This window comes from Ornithorhynchus anatinus, chromosome 7, assembly GCF_004115215.2.
Source record: "Ornithorhynchus anatinus isolate Pmale09 chromosome 7, mOrnAna1.pri.v4, whole genome shotgun sequence".
NCBI classification, from domain to species: Eukaryota; Metazoa; Chordata; class Mammalia; order Monotremata; family Ornithorhynchidae; genus Ornithorhynchus; species Ornithorhynchus anatinus.
The window spans coordinates 73,323,527-73,347,668 of record NC_041734.1 but is presented as its reverse complement, the minus strand read 5'-3'; the positions used below and the strand labels follow the sequence as shown (position 1 = coordinate 73,347,668).

The window sequence follows — 24,142 nt, the reverse complement described above, 5'->3', positions numbered from 1 at the left end:
ACAGGCTCTGAGCAGCCCAAAGCTCTGATCAAGTAAGGGGACCCTTGGCTCCTGATACAACTCAGAGCAACCTTGACTGGCTCAAGTGGGCTTTGAGCCACTGGTTTTCCCAGAAGACCAGCGGCCCAGTCTGCCCCTGATTAGAAATTTCCAGTGGGAGAGTAGGGCTCAAAGATATCAAAACTGTGGTACCTTGGTCATTGGTAATGGGGCAGATTCAGAATTATGGTTTAGTGGTTGTTTGTTGAATGGTATTCTTTAAGCACTTACTAAGTGCTAGACACTGCCTTAACTCTGGGACAGATATAAACTAATCAGATTGGACAAAGTCAGTGTCCCCCATAGTGCTCACAGTCTAAATCCCCATTTTACAGATGAGTTAACTGAGGCACAGAGAAGTTAAGTAACTTGTCTCAGGTCACGCAGCAGACAAATGGCAGAGCCGGGATAAGAAACCAGGTCTTTCTCAATCCCGGGCCCAGGCTATACCCACCAGGCCACGCTTCTCTAAATAGATACATTGAAGGGAGACCTACGTTCCCCATTTCTGGCCTGGGAGAGGAGTTTCAGGTGCCATACTGCATCTCCCCCTTGCCTAGGAGTCTCTCCACCCTGCATAATTTCATTCTCTGAGAACAGGACTGAGAAGGAGGCAGGGATGGCTGTGTCCAGTTTTCCTGCCCTGAAGAGGAAACTCCCTAGAAACTGTCCAGGAAACTCCCTGGCCTCGGTTTCCCACCAAGAATCTCCTCCCACTCCAAAGTCAGAAGATGGAAACCAGGTTCAGGTATTCCTTGTGAGTGCCTGGATAAGTGATCATGTAGTATGGCAGAGGGAGGACTGACAGGTCTGGGGAAGATAAGACCTTGTCCTCCAAAACCTCCCAGTGTAACCCAAGCTTAGTGGCTTTACTCCCTTTTCTCGTGAGGAATCAGACTTTCTAGGTAAGATTTTTTTCCTTCAAGATGGAAAAACGTCTCTAGCTTTCATTTAATAAGGTCCAAATAGAAGGAAAAAAATGCATTTCTGTCTTGCTCCCACCCTTTCGTTAGTGAAAATTATCATTCTGATCATTTGCCACCAATTCTAAATGCTTCTGAAGTGAGTAACAGTGGTATCCTTAGTAGCTGATTCTTCGTGCCCATTATTCATCATCCTGCAGTGTTTTATATAAAGCTTTTTTTTGTCCCCCAGAAACAGAAAGGGATTTGGTGGTTGTTTTTTTTCATCTTTAAGTTTTGAAATTGAAAGCGAAAGCCTCCGGTCTGCCCTTTTAAGTGAGTTTTGTAATATTTTTGTACGAATGTTTTTTCTTCCCTGTTTCAGGCCAACTTATGATGACATACCACTTAACAGCCACCAGTTTCCTTCTGAGGAGGCTCAGTGTGAAGGTGGCCGGCTTGCAGAGGAGAGGGCAGAGAAGGAGCCTCTTGGTACTAAATGGGAGATACCCACCAAAGACTTAAAGTCTGCTGCACAGTCCCATCCCTCTCCTCCGTGTACATCCCAGGAGGCCCTGAAAGGAACTTTCCTTCAGCCGCCTGGCTCCCCAAGGCTGGAAGACCGACGGCGATCCTCTGCGAGACTTCCCCGAGAAACGGGGTGCAGCTGGAGGAGAGTAAAGAAGTGCATTCCAGCCGAAGGTGCTCAGACCACACCCAGTAGCCATAAAGTCCTTTTTAAACTGGCCATTCCAGGACATCTCAGTACTCCTCTTAGTCCTGTACCTCACTGTTTGCCTCTTAGCTCAGCCAGGACAGAAGCTACTGGGACATCATTAGCCTCCGTTTTGATCTCAGAAAACAAGCGAGAACCAAACCAGGTGAATATATGCAAAAGAAAGCCTAGTCCCCTGGCCTCGTCACTCCACCCAGAAACACTTTCAGTTTCCCACCGGAGCCCCGCCTTTAGCCAAGGGAACACTTTATTTAGGAACTCAGGTAAATCTATGTTGAAGCAAGATGGTTTACAATCTCAGGGTAAAACTGTAGAGGCTGACCTCCGTCTCAGGGAGCACTTGGGTCCCGGAGGCGACCGAAGCTTTGGGCCACTCCTCAAACCAGCAGCAAATTCAGAATTGAAGCCACGTAGCGGTGGTGCCACCTCGGTGGACGAAATTATCGAAGAAGTCATTCTAAAGCACTGCTATGGAATTCAGCCTACTGTAGAACCCAGCCAAGAGGAGGGACATTCCTTTTTGAATAGGTTGGCCTTTCCAGAGGGTCAGAATTCAGAGGATTCTGAAATGAGTTTTGATTTTGATGTGCCTCTTCGGTCAGTCACTGGTCAATCCACAATGACGGTTAAAGAAATAGGCCTTTTGAAGGAGGAACAGGTGAAACTGGACGATAAGAACTATGAATCCCAGCTTAGCTCTGTGCTGCTCAGCATGGGTTCACTTGAGGAAAAAGAAGACTCCAAAGTGAAGACGGGGGATTGCTGCAGTGAAGTTGTTCTTCCGGATTTGCCTCACGTGCCTCCGTCCTTTGTGGGAAAAACATGGTCCCAGATAATGTATGAAGATGATTTGAAAATCGAAGCTCTGGTGCGGGATTTCAGGGAGGGCCGTTTCCGCTGCTACTTTGACGACGAGCATAAAATGAGAAATGGGACCGCAAGAGCTAGGAAAGGTAAGCAGAAAGATGAAAGAAAAAGAGAGACTCAGAAAGACCTCAAATTAGAGACTGCCACAGCTTCTGCCCTGCCTGACTTTCCTGATGCCGTAAGTGGTAGTTCTGATGGTGATAACCCGCCGGCGGCCTCAGACGCGCTATGCAATCCTCCTCCTCCTCCTCCTCTTCCTCCTCCTCCTCCTCCTCTTCCTCCTCCTCCTGCTCCTGTCAGGCATCCTCTGAAAAGAACGTGGCGCCTGGCTTCGCGATGTCAAGTGGTTAAAGTGAGCCACGGCACTCAAACCAGTCTAGTGAATTGCCCGGTGGTCCAAAGAAAAACGATCCGCAAACGGCAGGATCCGCTTGCAGAAAAGACAGATCTTTGGTTGGAGAATGACAGGACGCCAAATATGAAAACCAGACTTTGTGCGCTCAAGCTTCCCGAATCCTACTCCAAAATTTTGAGCCCCATACAACCCAAGACAGTTGTCTATGTTCTCTCTTGCCCGGAGGCTAAGCAGGGAAGGGGTAAACCTACCAACAGTTCAAAAGTGAGGCGCAGCCACAACTCCTCAGATAGCAAGGATTCTGTAAAATACAAGTATAAACAGTGCTCTTTTAAGTATTATGACCCTCTGACCAATCGAATTCTGAAAAGACCGCCCAAGAGCCCAGCACGAGAAAAAGCCAAAAAGCCTGCCCATGTTCGACAGTTATTCAGGAGTCTCAGCCTAGATGCCAACCGGAAGAAAGACAATGATTCGGAGAGGGCACGCACACCACCCAGCCAGCCTTATGATTGGTCAACCTTCTGTAGCTCCACTTCAGCATCTTTCCTGCCAGAGTCTGTTAAAGGAGGTGATTTCTCTTCGAGTCCAGACACCAGTGGATCTTCAGTTTCTACAGAAGGACCGGAGATTGGGAATTCTGGTCATTCAGAGAAGTCTTATCAGCACTTTACTCTCTCACCTTTAAATTCCAGCCAGGCCCTGACAGAAAGTGATTTCAAATTGACCGCCTTTAATCAAAGTGCTGCCAGTTCGTCGAAGCGGCCCTTCCGAAAAGCAGGGTTGCAGAGGGCACATCCAAAGCAATTAAGAAGGAGGAAAGAAGGAACCGGTAAGGAGCCGAGTTATTCTAAGAAGTCCTCCGGACCCGTGACTCTCAGCCCAAGGATCTCTAGAAAACAGATACCCCAAACCAGGAGTAAACAGATGAAAGAAATGGAGAAAACTCCCTCTTCAACTCCAAAGTCAACTGCCTTCTCTCCCGCTGGCCATCAATCTAGAAAAACTGTCATAGAAAAGCACCTTAAGAAGGAGAAACCTGATGTCAAAAAACTGAAAAGGAGGAAGAGGCTCAAGAAAGCATTTCCGAATCCTACAGACACTTCGCGTGTGGCCGAAAGGCAGCCGAAAAACCCAGCTAGTTCTGCCCGGAAGCGTTCCGAGTGGAAATCTTCCAAAATGACCAAGTGGGAAGTGAGTGGTGATGATAATATTCTCCCCAACCGGGAAAGATGAGTCTCTAGAAGAAGAGTTACTCTCCCTGTTTTGGGAAGTTTAACTCACTCTCCTGGGAGACTGCTCACCCCCCACTGACCAAAATCTTACTTTGCCAATGGTTGGGGACACAGTGAAGAAAGAGAATGTGACCTGAGGTTTTTGCGGCAAGTCTTTGAGACTTCAGAACCTCCGCTAGAATGAACTTGAACCTGATAAGCTAGTACAAATGACAGCCCAGTCTCGCATCCGAGTGATGGGAACATTACACATTGCACTGTTTTTGCTAAAATGTTGTTTTACAAGTTTTGTATTTGTTTCAATTTAGCACGTAGGGCCCTATTTTCTACCCTATTTTCTAGTTTTCAATGCACTCTTCCCCCTTCCATCCGTCCTTTTCTGCAGAAAAAAAAAATACTGACACCGTCTCAATTAGATTGTCGTACAAATTTGTCCCCTCTCAAAAAAGGTTGTCCCACTTGGACTCATTCTATGAGTCACACCCATTTCGTCCTCATGTTGTAATTACAGAATATAAAAATGAAAATTAACAAACATATCAAAACATGAAACGCTCTCAGTATTTATCAGTCAGTCGATTGACAGCAAAGTTTAAATACAAGCGTGAATGTTGGGGTGTGTGTATGTGTGTGTGTGTGTGTGTGTGTGTGTGTGTTTGTGTACGTGGAGAATATCATGAACTCTTTAGGTAAAAGTTAGAAGAATATTGCCAGTCAACACTAAATGGAAGTGCAATACTGTTCCATTATGGGCCTTGAGGAGTGAGTTAAGAGGTGAACTAATCCATTCCCCTGCCTTCGGGAGAGCTGTGATCTCATGCCTAGATAGATGTAACTCTGTCCTCCTTGTAAAATCCTTGAGACAGATTCCACAGCTTCCCTTTGGGATCCCATTCCAGTGTTTTAACAACTGTTTCTAGCAGACAGTTCCCTCATGTAATTCATGCTACCACCTCACTTAAATTTAGCCAAACGTATTATTAATTTCCAACAACACAATTTTCAGACAGATGTCTTTTACCCAAGGATCAAAGTGAAAAAAAAAATTAAATGCCACTGAGAATTGGAGGCTTTAGCAGCAGTTTCCAATTTGTCAACCTGCTTTTTGATATTTCAGTGTTATTGCCTTAATCAGATTTTAGAGGAAGGCTTTTTAACGGAAAACTCCTACTATATGAGATGTATTGCTAGCAAATATAATTTTCAGGCTATTGGATAAAGAAATATATATATAAAACCTCTTTAGTAGTCCAAAACTGGACTTAGGTCCACATGAATATTAAACTCTGTTCTAGCCCAGTGATGTTATATTCAGTTATTCATTGGTACTCCTAATTAGCTCTAGTAAGTAACACTGGATTTGGGCTGTGAAATGTAAAATCATTTGTGCATGTTCTTCTGTGTAAATAGGGCTCTTCGTCAGGGTGAATTTTAAAAATAAAGATTGACTTTATTTAAGTAATAAATGAAATAATGATATATTTTATTTTAGTACCAGTATGAAAACTAACTATACTATTTTTTTAAGAGACAGGTAGTCCAAGGGTACGTCTGAGTCCACTTGCGGTTTTGAGGATGTTTTGATAACTAAACTCATTGCTCGTCGGGTGTCTTGGTTACAACTATTTGGAAACCTTTTCTAGTAATGCTCAGAGACTAAAAGGATAACAGAAATCAGTTGCATCTTAAAATGGATTGGAACAGTAAGAAAATAGTAAGACAGACAAATCGTAAAAAGCTGCTAACATTTATATTGGAGTAGAAATACACAGCCCAGGTTTATGGGGGTTAAAATGTGTTAAAAGTGATACGATATTCAGTGGAACCAAAGAGCAGTAAAGTAGTGAAAGTGAGCACAGTGGTTAGTTTTGAAGGGTAAGATAAGTACCAAGGAAGTACTTCCAAAACTGCCATTATTTTGGGCAGTTTACAAGGGTAATGGTCAGTAAAGGGAACAGGAGGTGGCCCCATACTGGTCAGACGCTAAAAGTCCAAACTTGGGGGTTAAGATTCCCAGAGTAATTAATTTTCATTCCTTCCCCTCCAGTAGAGAATGTATTAGAAAAGAAGATAAAAACGAGTACTCCAAAATGATAAACGTTGAAAGCAAAATAATTTGGAGAAACAATCTCAAATCTGTTGTGGGGAATTTGTACCAAAATGCCAATTTAAGCCTATATCCTTGAAGCTGTATTAACCAGTGTATTCAGTTAGGAGAAGAAGCTTTGAGAAAGGGAAGCATATTCACTAAGTTGTAACTCATGTTCGTTTATGTGGCTTTTTAAGGCAGCACCCAGATGATTTCAGGGGCTTTACTGCCTTCTGAAGAATACGTATTCGGGCGACTGTTTATAGAAGTTAAATCATTAAACCACTACACATTGCTTCCTTCCTGATATTCATCACTAAATTGGATCCACTACAGAATAAATTGCCAGCATTTTTGCCATTAATGGTTCACTGCTACTTTTCCAGTATTTAAAATCCCCAACTCTCTAGGCATTTTCTCTTCTGCGTATTCTACGTGATTAAATGGGGAAGCTATTGTGTTTTATGGGTGGTGGGTTTTGCTGCAAGCATTCATTGAGATTTTTCTTAAAACACCAGTGAAGTATTTACTACTCAACCAATGAGTAGGGAAGTCATGTTATCCATGTGAGAGATTCTTTGACGTAATAAGAAGAAATTCTCTCGATTGCTTAGTCTCTAGTCGCTGACCCAGTGAGGATACCCACCTCTGCTCCAATTTAGGCTGTCTAATTTAGGGTTTGAAAGTAACACTCCTGTTCCCAGCTATTCCTTTCAAAATTGAAATGGTCTCATAAAGTGCTTTCCCATTTTCAAACCCACATTTTAGACCTTCATCTCCTTGAAGTAGACTGGGGCTGTGTCTCAACTAGCTAAATCAAATCCCCCTCTTAGAAATAAAGTCTTTATTGATTTGAAAGAAAAAACATCCTTTTGATGTGCATATGAATGGCAGTCCCTTTAAATAGTGGGTAAAATTGCCCAAGCCAATTTAAAGATTTACCTCACTGTGAAATACACCGACACTGCTACACGTTTGAAATTGAGTTGTAGATTTAGCTGTAACTATATGCATTTTTCTAATGGGTCGTGTGTCAAGCAAGGAAAAACAAAGTCTTAGAAGGGTCAGTGGAAAATTGATCTACGTTTTCACTCTGGCCTGTAATTCCCCTTTCCTTTTAACTTAGTTTCACAGATTTCAGTTGGAGAAGGATAAAGAGTGCTGCCTAAAGCAAATCCTATCTTTTCTCTTTCTAGCTATTCCACAAATCAATTTTTCAAATATGTTCGTTCGCCATCCTTTTCATCCTTTACCTCAAATTCTTTGATGTTTCCTTTCAAATGCTTTCACCACTGGTCTAATGTTTTCTGAGTGTTTATGATGCAATACTTAATTTCAAACTGTGTTTTTTTAAATACCTCCTGCTTTATTGGTAAGTTTATGTTTAACTTCTCAACCTTCTTTCCCATATGTTTTCATTTGTAAATCCCTCTATTCTCCATTTATCTGTTTCAAACCCCAGCTCTTTAGAGGTAAATTGTAACTGATCCCTGTTGGTTATCTTCCTAATCTGGGAATTTATAGAGTGCTATGCACTGTGTGAGACTTGCTTTCCCTCTTTCCTTTCTAAATCTGTAGCTGTCATTGGCTTCTTAGTGTGTTTGGTCACAAAAAGCCCCTGAATTATGGCCCCAAATTACCATTTTGGCAAATTTCTACAGGAAATGTCATATTCCACATCAGTATTCACCCATTGGCTTTACTAATTATTGATGACAGTAGCGAGTAAAGGTCTAGTGCAGCGACAGAAGAGTGTGAAGACATGGCATAACCTATGTATGGTTTGGTATTTCACAGCTGTATTTGGATATAAACTGGGTACCTTTCAGTTTTGTTGCCTGATGTGTCTTAAAAGATATTCCACTTATTCTTCTATCAGAACTTTTGAAAAAAAAAACGTGAGTTTTGACTTAGAAATAAACGACCACATTGTACTTGTTGACAGTTTCTTTATTTCATACAATTACACCATTTAAAAGTCTTCACCTATCAGCGAATATTTTGTCGCTTCTTCCAGCATTTCAAATGGAGTAAAAATCCATTGATCTCGCTCCACATTTCCATTGCTCAAAGTAGAAGTACCCATCCACCAAATTAGAATAGAAATTGATGTACGTCAGGTGGAGTATCTTTTCGGTTAGAAAATCGGATTCTTATAGCATTGCAAATAATAATGATAGTATTTGTTAAGCGCTTACTATGTGCAAAGCACTGGGGGAGATACAAGGTCATCAGGTTGTCCCATGTGGGGCTCACAGTCTTAATCCCCAATTTACAGATGGTGTAACTGAGGCACAGAGAAGTTAAGTGACTCGTCCAACATTACACAGCTGATTAGTGGCAGAGGTGGGATTAGAACCCATGACCTCTGACTCACAAGCCGGGGCTTTTTCTGCTAAGCCACGCTGCTACTCTATGAACACTCCCTTCTACTGGAGACGCTATCAAACCTCGGTTTCACTGAAACTGTCCTCTCCTGGATTTCCTTCTACATTTCTGGCCTCTCCTCATCAGTTGCTTTTGACGGTTCCTCCTCTACCTACCTTCCCGTGACTGAGGTGGTCCCTCAGTACTTGGCTCTGGGTCACCTATTCTCTAAACCCACTCTCTTGGGAAGCTCATCCACTCCTATGACTCCGACTGTCACTTGTAAAAATGTTGGTATTTGTTAAGCGCTTACTATGTGCCGAGCACTGTTCTAAGCGCTGGGGTAGACATAGGGGAATCAGGTTGTCCCACGTGGGGCTCACAGTCTTAATCCCCATTTTACAGATGAGGGAACTGAGGCACGGAGAAGTTAAGTGACTTGCCCACAGTCACACAGCCGACAAGTGGCAGAGCTGGGATTCGAACTCATGAGCCCTGACTCCAAAGCCCGTGCTCTTTCCACTGAGCCACGCTGCTTCTCCCAATGACTCTAATGCCAACCTACTCACTATACCGTGACCTCGTCTATCTCGCCGCTGACCTCTCACCCACGTCCTGTCTGGCCTGGAACACTCTCCCTCTTCATATCCGACAGACGATCACCGTCCCCACCTTCACAACCTTCTTAAAAGCACATCTCCATGACCAAACCCTCGTTTCCTCTTCTCCCATTCCCTTCTGTGTCACCCTGGCACTTGGATTTGCTCCCTTTTTCCACCCCTCTCTCAGTCCACAGCACTCATGTACAGATCCATAATTTATTTATATCGATGTCCGTCTCCCCCTCTAGACTGTAAGTTCGTTGTTGGCTGGGAACGTGTTCATCAACTCTGTTATATTGTATGTTGGTATTTATTAAGCGCTTACTATGTGCCAAGCACTGTTCTAAGTGCTGGGGGAAATACAAGGTCATAGGTTGTCCCACGTGGGGCTCACAGTCTTAATCCCCTTTTACAGATGACGTAACTGAGGCCCAGAGAAGTTAAGTGGCTCACCCGAAGTCACACAGCTGACAAGTGGTGGAGCTGGGATTAGAACCCACGACCTCTGACTCCCAAGCCCGGGCTCTTTCCTCTAAGTCACGCTGCTTCTCATATTGTACTCTCCCAAGTGCTTAGTATGGTGTACTGCACACAGTAATTGCTCAATAAATATGATTGATTGATTGAATGATTGAGTCCCACATCTACCTCTCCAGCCCTGACCTCCCCATCTCTCTGTAATCTCACTAATGTCATCCCGCCTCAGCCACTTGTCAGCTGTGTGACTACGGGCAAGTCACTTAACTTCGCTGTGCCTCAGTTACCTCATCTGCAAAATGGGGATTAAGACTGTGAGCCTCACGTGGGACACCTGATTACCTGTATCTACCCCAGCACTTAGAACAGTGCTCTGCACATAGCAAGTGCTTAACAAATACCAACATTATTAAGCAGCTTGGCCTACTGGAAATAGCATGGGTCTGGAAGTTAGAACCTGGGTTCTGATCCCAGCTTTGCCACGTGCCTGCTGTGGGACCTTGGTCAAGTCACTTCACTTCTCTGTGCTTCAATTTCCTCATCTGTGAAATGGAGATTAAATACCTGTTACTCTCTCCTAGTTAGACTACGAGCCTCATTTGAGGCAGGTCCTGACTCTGACTTGATTATCTTATATCTGCCCCAGCTCTTTTACAATATTTGGCATGTAGCACTTAAAAGGTACCGTAAGTATTACTATTATTATTTCCCACTGATGAGGTGGATGATGATGGTATTTGTTAAGCGCTTACTCTGTGTCAAGCACTGTTCTAATTGCTGGGGTAGATACAAGCTCACCAGGTTGGAAACAGTCCCTGTCCCACATGGGGCTCATACTCTTCATCCCCATTTGACAGATGAGGACACTGAGACCCAGAAAAGTTAAGTGTCTTGCCCAAGGTCACTCGGCAGAGAAGTGGCAGAGCTGGAATTAGAACCCAGGTCTTTCTGTTTTCCAGGCCTGTGCTCTAGTCACTGAGCTGTGCTGCTTCCACATTGCCTCAGGACATCTCTATCTGGATCCCGACATCTCCTCAGCTCAAAACTGAACTCATCTTCCCTCCCAAACTCTCTCCTCATGATCACTTTCCCATAAATGCTAATGAAGTCACCATCCTGCCTGTCCTGTCTCACAAGCCCATAACCTTGGCATTATTCTTGGCTTATCTCCCTCCTTGAACGTGCACATTTACTACATCTTGTCGATTCCTTTGGATCTGTACCCTTTAGGCACTTGATTTTTCACCCACCCCCAGCCCTAAAGCACTTATGTACATATCCATAATTTATTTTCATGCCAATCTCCCTCTCTAGACTGTAAATTCCTCACGGGCAGGGAACTAGTCTACACATTCTGTTGTACGCTCTGAAGCACTTAGTATAGTAAGCCCTCAATATAAACCATTGATTCTGTAATTATCAGCGCTTAGAACGGTGCTTTGCAGGTAGTGAGCACTTAACAAATGCCGTTTAATATTATTATAATTATAGTATTTATTAAGCACTTACTATGAATCAAGCAATGTACTAAGCTCTGGGATAGATACAGGATAATCAGGTCAGACGCTATCTCTAGCCCATAATTGTGCATCTCTTCAGCCAAGGGATTACTCAGTTGGCTGAGCTATTTTTAGTTCCTATCAGCAGATAGGTGAGCTGTTTCCAAATCAGTGAAATGATATTTCCAGAACTGATGGGTTACCTGCTGTTTTAGAATTTACGCTCCAAGAAGGGAGGAATGTGTTGTGCGAAGGTTTTGTACAGAGTCTGACAGGTTATAAATGCTGAATAAGTAGTCCCTTATTAGAGATGATTTAGTGGAACTTCCCTCCCCCTCTGAGATTCTTATTTATTTTCGAGTAATGTAGTAGTAGTAGTAATGTAGTAATGTAGTAGTCGTGGCTCAGTGGAAAAAGCACGGGCTTGGGAGTCAGAGGTCATGGGTTCTAATCCCGGCTCCGCTGCTTGTCAACTGTGTGACTGGGGATTAAGACCGTGAGCCCCACGTGGGACAACCTGATTCCCCTGTGTCTACCCCAGCGCTTAGAACAGTGCTCGGCACATAGTAAGCGCTTAACAAATACCAACATTATTAAGTCACTTAGCTTCTCTGTGCCTCAGTTACCTCATCTGTAAAAAGGGGAGCAAGACTGTGAGCCCCACGTGGGACAGCCTGATTACCTTGTATCCCCCCCAGCGCTTAGATCAGTGCTTGGCACATAGTAAGCACTCAACAAATGCCATCATCATCATTCTCTAGCAGTCAGATCAGTTGCAATGAAGTGTTACATGGTTTCTTCTAATTAGATCTCTGTTTGGGGACCCTTTTTTATGGTATCTGTTAAGTGGTTTCTATACTCCAGGCACCGTAGTAAGCGCTGCAGTAGGTACAAGCTAAACAGTTTGTACACAGTCCTCGTTCCACATGAGGGGTCACAAGCTTAATGACCATTTTACAGTTGAGGTACAGAGAAGTTAAACGACTTGCCCAAGGTCACACAGCAGATGAGTGGAGCAATGGGGATTAGAACCCTGCTCCTCTGGCTCGCAGGCCCGTGCTCTGTCCTTTTGGCCACACTGCATCAGACGCTTAGTACAGTGCTTTGCACACAGTAAGCGCTCAAAAAATACGATCGAATGAATGAATGAATGCTGTACCTTTTAGAGCGCCTTAAGAATTGTATTGACCCCCCTCATCTTTCACACCACATTCCCGCCAGACGCACCTGTGGGACTGCTTCCCCTATCTGGCTGTAATATTGCTTTAGCAAGGAGAAATCTTAACAGTATTTTCAGGAACTGCATCACCAAAACAAATTTTAGATCCTCTGTTCTTACCCTACACTCTGTTTCTAGAACAACTTGGATAGAGAGATAATGCATAGTGGCTAGAGCACGGACCTGGGGGTCAGAAGGTCGTGCGTTCTAATCCCTACTCTGCCCCTTGTCTGCTGTGTGATCTTGGGCAAGTCACTTCACTTCTCTGGGCCTCAGTTCCCTCATCTGGGGATTGAGACTGTGAGCCCCACATGGGACAGGGGCTGTGTCCAACTCGATTTGCTTGTCTCCACCCCAGCACTTAGGACAGTGCCTGGCACGTAGTAAGCGCTGAATAAATACAGCAACTGTTATTACAGAAGCAGCGTGGCTTAGTGGAAAGAGCAGGGCTTGGGAGGCAGAGGTCGTGGGTTCTAATTCTGGCTCCACCATTGGCTGCTGTGTGACCTTGGGCAAGCTACTTAACTTCTCTGGGCCTCAGTTACCTCATCTGTAAAATGGGGATGAAGACTGTGAGCCCCACATGGGACAACCTGCTTACCTTGTATCTATCCCAGCGCTTAGAACAGTGCTTGGCACATAGTAAGTGCTTAACAGATTCCATTATTATCATTATTATTATAAAATCATTAGGAAAGTTATTTTGAATATAAAGGCAATCACTGATTTAACGCCTACTGGATACAATGCATTAATAGAAGTATGAGTCACACTGGTTGCCCACAAGATGCTTACCCTCTGATGATAAAGACATTATAAAATGACATCTTCCTCTGGGCTTTTGGGTATTCTTGGGCAAGAAATCACTTAGTGGTACAGCTACCATCTCTTCTCAATTTCTTACTAATTTCTCCTCCTACATAAACACCATTTCAAGCCCTCAAAGTCAGGGGACCAGTTTCATGGAGTGAAATCACAAGTTTATTTCACACACAAGACAGAAATGACTAAAAGACGTGAAGCTGAGTCTGATGGAGTAGTTACCTAAATGGCGCATTAAAAAGCAACAGAAAAATACAGAAACCATCGCCCATGCTCTTAGTAAAGAAAATTCAGCACTTGAACTAAATAGACAAGTTCCAAAGATTTAATATCTTTAGCCTAAATCCTGCACTGCACTTCTAAATTGCTTATGAAAGGAGAATGAAATCAGCTGCTTCCTCTTCTATTCAGAAGCTTCAACCTCCGCATCCCGCCGACCCCACTCAAGGATTCCCGTATTTGTGCGTGGAGAGGTAAGAGTTGTCAGCCCTCTGAAATCCTGGTTAATGGGGCAGAAAAGAATGAGGGTGGGGCAAACCTGAAGGGAAGAAGTGGAATGGAACTTGATTCGGTTGCAGTATTCCATGTTTCAGTGAGAGCCTGCAGTCTATAGTTTCAAACCTTGGAGCCGTGCAAATAATTATGACCTGCTTTGCAGAATCAACCCAACAGTATGGACAGGTGATAAGCCCACAGAAAATGAAGGTAGTGGTTCAGCTGTCATGGAGAAACCCAACATCATTCCGAAGATCTCTATCGGCAATGTAGAGTTGAGTGCAGCAGTGGAATTCTGCCGTCTACAGAACTCATTGCCCAGTGATGCACTGATAGACAAGGAAGTAGAAAAATGAATTAAGAAGGTCAGTCTGTCCTTTGGGGGTTGCCAGCCTGAGTATGATGAGAAGGTGACACCAAGCATCAGGCCAAATTAAAGTTTTATGGAGATGTGGTTCTGTCCATGGGTCTATATGGTGGTGACACCTGGATCTATATTATTATTATGGTATTTGTTAAGTGCTTACTACATGCCAGGCACTGTACTAACCAAGCAAATCAGGTTGGATACAGTCCCTGTCCCACATGGGGTTCACAGTCTCAATCCCCATTTTACAGGTGAGGCAACTGAGGCACAGAGAAGTGAAGTGATTTGCCCGAGGTCATACAGCAGACAAATGGCAGAGCCGGGACTAGAACCCATTCCCTCTGACTCCCGGGCCCATGCTCTATCCACTACGCCATGCTGCTTCTTTTGCTGCTGCTAATCACGCAAGTAATATCCAATTTCATGGAGAGTTCCATCACGGAGAGTGCCACTGTCAACACCAAAAGGCAAGACAAGATTGCGAACATTGAGTATTAGGAATGATGTTTGCCTGCAGAATCCGAGTTACGTTAACGTCTACCTGGGTGGGACATACGCTTAGAATGGGAGCAGTAGACTACCCAAACAGCTGCTTTAAGACCAACTGAAATGGGGTGATCAAAAGCAAGGGGATCAGAAGGAGTACTTGAAAGGAGCAACAGAAGCCAGCCTTAAACACTATGACATCACAGCTGACTGTTGGAAGACAAACCAGGCCGACCATCCTTGCATGTTGCAATCAAGAAGGAGATGATGTTTTTAGAGCAGAAGCTTTGAGAGGTGGGCAGAGAATGTGTTTGTTTATTCTTATATTGTACTCTCCCAAGTGCTTAGTACAGTGCTCTGGACACAGAAATGGCTCAGCAAATTTGGCCGACTGACCGACAGAGAGACAAAACAGAAAAAAGCACCTGGCCCCAGAATCAGCTAGAAAAATCAGCCAGAAACTGTTGTTGTACAAGTGCGGCGTGGTAAGGATGGTTGGTTCTGCGTTGGCTTTTTCCAGAGTTGGTTGCCCGCATGAGGTGCCATCTTCAAACTGAAAACCAAGTACTTGTGTACCTTAACTGATGTTGAAAGGACAAAGATATATGTCAGTAGAGTTTGTAAAATTAACAGCTGTTGTCAATGGTAAAGAGGAACATACTGGAAAATTAAAGCAAAACAACCAAAGATCAATGAAATGTTTAGTCAATATATGATGTCCATGATTACAATTCCCATTAAATGGAGTCCCATTTGGCAGGAGGGCATGAATCAAGTAAGGTCATCTTATTTTGGCATGGGTGGAGGAAATCTTTCTTGAGATGGTCTTTCCACTGACTACGTAAATCAGAAAAAAGAAAAAAAAACAATATGCCAAGCTTCTTCCATTCAAATGAATATGGGAAATCTTTTTGGGGGACTTCAACTAATTAATCATATTTATTGGGGGCTTACTGTGTGCAGAGCACTGTTCTAATTGCTCAGAAGAGTGTGATATAACAGAAGTGGTGGACCATCACCCACCAGATGGCAGGTTGTAATAGATTTCTTTGAGCAAATCATTACATTTCCAAAAAGAGGGAATGAATGTCAACGGGTTAACAGTCAGCATAGCCATCATCATCAACTTCATCATCAACATTAATTGAATGTCTACTGTGTGCATGACATCCTTCTAGTGCTTGGATCATAAAAGAAAGGTAGACACCACCATCACTGCCCTCAAAGAGCTTCCAGTCTAATGCGAAGAGATAGGTAGTCCCACAGCATATGAAAACAATGGAAATGAGAGGGAAAACAAATGGAAACAAAAATGAATTAGATAAATATGTGAGCTAAATAAACCAAGATACAACTAAGGACTATGGGGTCCTGGGGTGGCCTGATTAGGGAAGCGGGGATTAGCGGGGTAACGTCTCCTGGGTAGTTTATAAGGTGGATTTGAGTGGGAAGAGAATTCCATGCAGGGGAAAGGAACTGTGTGATGGGAAAATCAAGAGTATGGCTGAGTTACGGGGTATCTTGGGAGGAACAAAGAGTGTGAGCTTGTGCATCAGTAGATAATTGGGTTTTCCACTCCTCGTGGGCAGGGAACGTATGCGTTTTGCTGTTGTATTTTCTCAAGCACTGAGCACCGTGATTTGCCCTCAGTAGGCATTTAATAAGCATCCTTTCTCAACTGAAAGAAGAGAATGGAAAGAAAGAAAGGAAATAGTTGGTGGAGAGTCTTGAGTCTATGACTGCCTCAATATGATTTTGCCTATTTAAAATTCGATCTCCTGTGTTTGATTCACTAGAATGAAATGCTCACCCAAGCAGACATATTTGATGAGGATAAGGAAGAAACACAGGCTCCACAGAGAATTGAAAAGTTCTCCATTTAGGAACTTGGGGATCTGCGTTTGTGGCCTAATCTTTTACTGGTTAGTCACTTGACTACTTGTGTCTCCTTGTCTGAAAGGCCCAGGGCATCGTTAGGGGAGGGGCAGGGGAAGGAATGCAGGTTCTCTGCGGTGATTGGTGGGAACTGAGAAGTGGCCTTGGCCATCAGGTTTCTCCCTCCAGTTATGGGATTGGTGCCTGGAGGAGGACAGAGCGAGATTTACCCTGTGAGGAATCAAGGCACAAGAGGAATTTTCTACTACTACTAATAATAATGTTGGTATTTGTTAAGTGCTTACTATGTGCACAGGACTGTTCTAAGCACTGGGGTAGATACAGGGTCATCAGGTTGTCCCATGTGAGGCTCACAGTCTTAATCCCTGTTTTACAGATGTGGGAACTGTGGCACAGAGAAGTTAAGGGACTTGCCCGCAGTCACACACCTGACAAGGGGCAGAGCCGGGATTCATTCATTCATTCATTCATTCAATAGTATTTATTGAGCGCTTACTATGTGCAGAGCACTGTACTAAACACTTGGAATGAACAAGTCGGCAACAGAGACAGTCCCTGCCGTTTGACGGGCTTACGGTCTAATCGGGGGAGACGGACAGACAAGAACAATGCCAACCGATGACCTCTGACTCCCAGGCCCATGCTCTTTCCACTGAACTGTGCTGCTTCTCTGGGAAGACCCACCCGCCTCACAAATCCTCCTTGCTTTGGGCAGGACCAGCCATTATTTGGCTGGATCAGGAGCCATGCTACCCTTCCTGGGAGAGGACAAAGCTGAGATATTTGCTCGGGGCGTGTCCCAGGTGGGAAGACTTTTGGTTTTCTGGAGTCCCTGTTGTAGGGACTGTAAACTGGACCATAAGCTCCCTCTAGATTGCAAGCTCACTGTGGGCAAGGAACATGGCTACCAACAGGGTTACATTGGAATAATTCTGGTACTTGTTCAGCACTTACTGTGTGCCACTTTATTTTATAATTATTTGTAATTTTTCTCCATTTTTCTGTTTGTTTCCCTCATTTGAGTGGAAGTTCCTTGTGGTCAGAGAGTGTGTCACTCCATTATTCTGTACTTCCTGAGCACCTAATATAGTGCAGCACATAAAATGAGGTCTCAATATTAGTATTACTACTATTAATAATAATGGTATTTGTTAAAGTGCTTACTATGTGCCAAACACTGTCCTAAGCACTGGGATAGATATGAGGTAATCGGATGGTCCCACGTGGGGCTCACGGTCTTAATCCCCGTTTTACAGATGGGGGTAATTGAGACCCAGAGAAGCGAAGCTACTGAAAGCTACTGAAAGCTCACCTCCTCCAGGAGGCCTTCCCAGACTAAGCCCCTTCTTCCTCTGCTCCCCCCCATCACCCCGATTCTCTCCCTCTGCTTTACCCACTCCCTGCCCTACAGCACTTGTGTATAAATCCATATTATGATTCGATTTATTTTTTATTAATGATATGTGCATATCTATAATTCTATTTATTTATAATGATGCTTCTGATTCCTGTTTACTTGTTTTGAGGTCTGTCTTCCCCCTTCTAGACTCTGAGCCCGTTGTGGGCAGGGATTGTCTCTACTTGTTGCTGAATTGTAATAATAATGTTGGTATTTGTTAAGCGCTTACTATGTGCAGAGCACTGTTCTAAGCGCTGGGGTATACAAGGTAATCAGGTTGTCCCACATGAGGCTCACAGTCTCATCCCCATTTTACAGATGAGGTAACTGAGGCACAGAGAAGATAAGTGACTTGCCCACAGCCACACAGCTGACAAGTGGCAGAGTTGGGATTCGAACCCATGACCTCTGGCTCCCAAGCCCTTGCTCAGTCCCCAAGCACTTAGTACAGTGCTCTGCACACAGTAAGTGCTCAATAGATACAATTTAACGAATGAATGAATGAATGAATGAAGTGACTTGCCCAAGGCCACACAGCAGACAAGTGGCAGAGCCAGGATTGGAACCCACGTCATATGACTCCCAAGCCCAGGCTCTTGCTATTAAATCATGCTGCTTACTATTACTACCTCGCCTCTTAGAAGAGGTTTCTGGAAAAATCTACATCAACCTGACACTGCTCAAAGCCATGGTAATAATAATGCTGGTATTTGTTAAGCGCTTACTATGTGCAGAGCACTGTTCTAAGCGCTGGGGTAGATACAGGGGAATGAGGTTGTCCCACGTGAGGCTCACAGTCTTCATCCCCATTTTACAGATGTGGGAAGTGAGTCACAGAGAAGTGAAGTGACTTGCCCACAGTCACACAGCTGACAAGTGGCCGAGCGGAATTCGAACCCATGACCTCTGAGTCCCAAGCCCGGGCTCTTTCCACTGAGCCACGCTGCTTCTCTAATGACCTTCCCTCCCTCCATCCCTCTCCACAAGGGAACGCGGACCTCATTCGGAGGGACCGCAAGGACCTGGGCTTCCCTTCCTCTACATCAGAGTGAACCAACTACCTCTGTAAGCAGAACACCAGCAGAAATAAGCCCTGGTTTGCACTACTGATCTACAACAGTTTGATTTTTTTCAAGCCATTCTGGTCAATTGACCATATCAACATGGATTGTAGCTTTTTTTTTAAAATTATTCTCCTTAGGAATCGATAGAAGAGATCTTAGTGACTCTCACCAATACCAGACTGGTTTCTCCATCTTTACTCAAGTAGCCCAGAAGTGAAGCGATCCGCTTCTTCTGCTTCTCACCCAGATGCCGTGTTCCTTTTCTGATTAGGGTGCTTCTAATCTCCCTCAAAAATGGCTCCCCTTTTCCTTACTAGGATTTAAACGTCAGTAAGACTCAACTCTTCCTTGTGTCATCGGACTTCTTTAGTGAGTGTTTTAAATGTCAGTAGTAATGATTCAATTCAGTCTAATTTATTGAGTCGCATAATGTGAGCAAAACACTGTACTGAGGGCTTGGGAGAGTGCAATACAACAATAGACAGAAACATTCCCTGCCCAGAGTAGTAGTAATGATAGCAGCAATAATAATAATGATAATAATGGTACTTGTTAAGCGCTTACTATGTGCCAAGCACTGTTCTGAGCTCTGGGCTTAACCATGTTGGATTCAGTCCTTGTCCTAACACTGGGCTCACACTCTTACTCCCCATTTTTTTACAGATGAGGTAACTGAGGCACAGAGAAGTAAAGTGAATTGCTCAAGGTCATACAGCAGACAAGTGGTGGAGCGGGGATTAGAACACAAGACCTTCTGACTCCCAGGCCCGTGCTCTATCCACTACAACACATGGTATTTATTGAGCATCTCCTGGATGCAATGCATTGCATTAAGCAGTTGGGAAAGTCCAAAAGAGGCATGAGACACCTTCTCTGCTCACAAGGAATTTGTTGTATTGTACCCCCAAGTGCTTAGAACAGTGCTCTGCACAGAGTAGGTACTCAATAAATACCATTGATTGATGAATTACACTCTGAAAGGGGAGACAGACATAAAAATACTTGCGTCTCATGTTCAAAATAAATAATTGGATGAACCTCTGAATATACACATGTATACAAGTACTGAGAATGGGTATAAATCAGGATGTAACTTCTGGAGATGACCTTCATTCATTCATTCGTATTTATTAAGCGCTTATTGTGTGCCGAGCACTATACTAAGCGCTTGGGAGAGTAAAATATAACAATAAACAGACACATTCCCTGCCCAGAAGGAGCTGTTGGTTGATGATCAATTATTGTTAATAATGGTATCTATTAAGCGCTTACTATGTTTCAGGCACTGTACTAAGCACTGGGGTGGATACGAGCAAATCGAGTTAGGCACGGTCTCAATCTTCACTTTACAGATGAGGTAACTGAGGCCCAGAGAAGTGAAGTGACTTGCCCCAAATCACCCAGCAGACAAGCGGCAGAGCCGGGATTGAGCACTTACTGTGTGCAGAGCATTATGCTAAGCACTTGGGAAAGAACAAGACAATAGAGCTGGTAGAAATGATCCCTGTCCACAAGGAGCTTAGACTCTACGGGGAAGACAGATATTAAAATAAATTACAGATGGGGGGAAATTGACCGAGTATAAGGTTGTGTACCTAAGTGCTGTGGACCCAGGGTTTCAAAGTGTTTGAGGGGTACACAGCCCAGTGCCAAGGGACGGTGGCCAATGTGGCCAGTGTCTTGTTGGTTTTGGCTTTGGTCTGGGTTGGGAGCCACCACGATGGATCCGGGGTGATAACCACTCATCAGTGGGAGCATAGAGAAAGGACTGTACGCAGTGAATTTCCCGATGACACCAAACTGGTTAGATTTGGGAAAGGGGAGCTAAAATTCAACTTACTCGGGATCAACTAGAGAGGTGGACTGAAAAAAAATCAGAATGCTATTATACTGGGACAAATTCAGCCTCTTTCCTTTGGAAGAGCAAGCAATTATGGGTAAATATGTTGCGTGAGTTATCCTCTTATGCAGGAGAAAGACAGGTATGTATGAGTAGGTTTTTAGCTTTTGTAATGGCATTTGTTAAGTGCTTACTATGTGTTAGGCAACGGACTAAGATCTAGGGTAGATACGAGCTAATCAGGGTGGACACAAGTACATGTTTGTTTTGTTTTGGAGTATTTGTTAAGCTCTTACCGTGTGTCAAGCACTGTTCTAAGCACTTGGGTGCAAGGAAGATTTTCAGGTTAGACACAGTCCCTGTCCCACTGGGGCTCACAATCTTAACTCCCATCTGCCAGATGAGGTAACTGAGGCCCAGAGAAGAGAAGTGACTTGCCCCAGGTCACACAGCAGACAAGTGGCGGATCCGGGATTAAGATCTAGGTCCTTCTGACTTCCAGGCCCGGGCTCCGTCCGCTAGGCCACGCTGCTTCCCACTTCACCAGAAGCCCATTCTGCCTGCCTCCTGCATGGAAAATCCGGGAGTGAGCACAGGAGATGAGGACTTAGAGATCACTGCACCTGCCTCACACCTGGCTCCACTGAACTGGAGTAGGCCTTATAAGTGTGAACACCAAGCAACTCTCCCTCTCCTCAGGTGTTCAATCCATGGATCAATTTTCTCATCTGCAAAACAAAGGTAATAGTCCAGTCTCCCCTAGCTCATGTATGTCAGGAAATAATGCCTCCGTGCCTCTCCTCCAATTCTCTTCTCGACTTCCTCCAATCTCGCTTCAGCCCCCTACAATCCCCAGAAACGGCCTTCCCTAAGCTCACCGATGTCCTCCTTTTTGCCAAATCCAACAGTAGCATGGCTCAGTGGAAAGAGCCCGGGCTTGGGAGTCAGGGGTCATGGGTTCTAATCCCGGCTCCGCCGCTTGTCAGCTGTGACACCTTGGACAAGTCACTTAACTTCTCTGTGCCTCAGTTACCTTATCTGTAAAATGGGCATGAAGACTGTGAACCCTACGTGGGACAACCTGATTACCTTGTATCTACCCCAGCGCTTAGAAAAGTGCTTGGCATGCAGTAAGCACTTAAATACCAACATTATTATTATTATTATTACATCCTAAATCTTCTCTACCTCCAAGCTGCCTTCAACACTGTAGGCCACCCCCTTCTCCTAGAAACGCGAACGGTGGCTTCACTGACAATGCCCTCTCTTGGTTCTACTCCTATCTTTCCGGCTGTTCCTTCTCAGTTTCTTTAAGCTGGCTCCTCTTCAGCCTCCCAACCTCCCACTGTGAGGGTCCCTCAGGGCTCCAATTCTATTCTCCATCTACGTCCACTTCCTTGGAGAACTCATTCACTCCCAAGACTTCAACTGCCATCTCTATGAAGACGATTCCAAAATCTACCTCTCCAGTCCTGACAGCTCCCCTTCTCTGCATTCCCCCATTTCCTCCTTCCTTCAGGACATCTCTCCTTAGATTCATTCATTCATTGAATTCAATCATATTTATTGAGCACTTACAGTGTGCAGAACGTAGTAAAATCACATCTAAAATCCTAAAATCACATCTCCTCCAAGAGGCCTTCCTTTGAGAGTGACTTTCTCTCATTTCTCCTACGTATCCTTCCTTCTGATTCACCGATGCACTTGGATCTGAACCCCTTAAGCACTTGATATTCTCCCACCGTCAACCCCACAGCACTTATGCACATATCCTTACCCTCTACCATCTCCCTTTTCTGCAATTTATTTGCGTGCCTGTCTCCCCCTCCCCAATATCCTTGGGGGTCGATACTGTGGCCACTAACTCTATTTATTGTATTTAACTTTCCAAACACTTAGTGCAGTGTTCTGTATACAGTAAGTTGCTTAATAAATGCCACTGCTTGACTGATAATAATAAAAAAAATTAGGACATTCTTTAAGTGCTTACTATATGCCAGGCACCATACTAAACGCTAGGATAGTTATAAGATAACCAGGTTGGACACAGTTCCTGTTCATTATAGGGTGCATGCTCTTAATTCCCATTTTACAGATGAGAAAACTGAAGTCCAGAAAAGTGAAGTGATTAATTCAATAGTATTTATTGAGCACTTACTATGTGCAGAGCACTGTACTAAGTGCCGGGAATATACAATTCGGCAACAGATGGAGACCATCCCTACCCAATGACGGGCTCACAGTCTAATCGAGGGAGACAGACGGCAGAGCAAAACAGAACGAAACAAAAACAAGACGACATTAGCACGATAAGTGATCAATACGGTGACGCTTAGCGAGCAGAAGTAGAGTGGGTTTCTGCTTTAAAGAACGTCTCTAGTATTTAAATGAGTGAAGCCCTTGCATATTTAGTTTTAAATCTGCAAATATAAAACTATATGAAATAAGTGTAAGGACTCTGAGTTCTTGAGGAGAAAGTCACGTCAGCCATCCATCCTACAAGCTATTCGTGTTGCTGCCGACCTATCCACCCACGGTACCTAAGGACGCAGCTGTGCCCCCTGAGTAATGGGGGAGGGTGGGGTGAGGGGGGAGAGCTCCCTCCGTCCTCCCGCTCCCTTCCTCTTTGGGGGAAATTGGCCAAATCCCGGCTGTTCCTGCTGGTGTTGTCACCCACTCCTTCCCAACGCGGCCATTTAAGGCCGTGCTGCGGAGATGTTGCCAGGGAGAGAGGGGGCAATGACACACAGCTGCAGGGACATCTGAATCGCTGGCCGGTCCTGCGGATCATCCCTCCCTCAGCTGCCCTGGAAGACCAGAAATGGCTCTCTCGATCCTCAGATGCTTGTCCCATGAAGGACTCTGAACATCCATCAACTGATTAATCAGTGGTATCGATTCATTCATTCAATCATATTTATTGAGTGCTTACTTTGTGCAGAGCACTGTACTAAGATCTTGGAAAAGTACAATCCAGTAATAAAGAGAGAAAATCCCTGCTCATAATGAGCTCACAGTCTAGGGGGCGGGGAGACAGACATCAATACAAGTAAACAGACAGCAATATAAATTGAATACCTGCCATCAATCAAGGATAACTGTGGTATTGGTTAAACACTTATTATGTGCCAAGCACTGTTCTCAGCGCCGGGGTAGATACGAGGTAACTGGGTCGGACACAGTCTTGGCCCCACGTGGGGCTCACGGTCTCAATCCCCATTTCACAGATGAGGGAACGGGATTGAGATTGTGAGCCCCACGTGGGACAGGGATTGTGTCCAACCCAATTTGCTTGTATCCACCTCAGTGCTTAGTACAGTGCCTGGAACATAATAAGCATGTTACCACAATTATGATTATTATTATTAAGCACTAGGGTAGATTCA

At 44.3% G+C, this 24,142-nt stretch overlaps 1 protein-coding gene across 6 annotated transcripts in view; it reads left to right on the top strand.

The window, feature by feature from the left end:
- ZDBF2 (zinc finger DBF-type containing 2) overlaps nt 1–8,162 on the top strand; it is a 30,323-nt gene extending 22,161 nt beyond the window's left edge. For all 6 annotated transcript variants that reach the window (XM_029068869.2, XM_016227232.2, XM_029068867.1 and 3 more), the window contains one exon: nt 1,327–8,162. In XM_029068869.2, the coding sequence (XP_028924702.1) occupies nt 1,327–4,135 (2,809 nt within the window). In that variant the 3' untranslated portion in view covers nt 4,136–8,162. The remainder of the gene's footprint in view (nt 1–1,326) is intronic.
- The last annotated feature ends 15,980 nt before the right edge of the window (nt 8,163–24,142 follow it).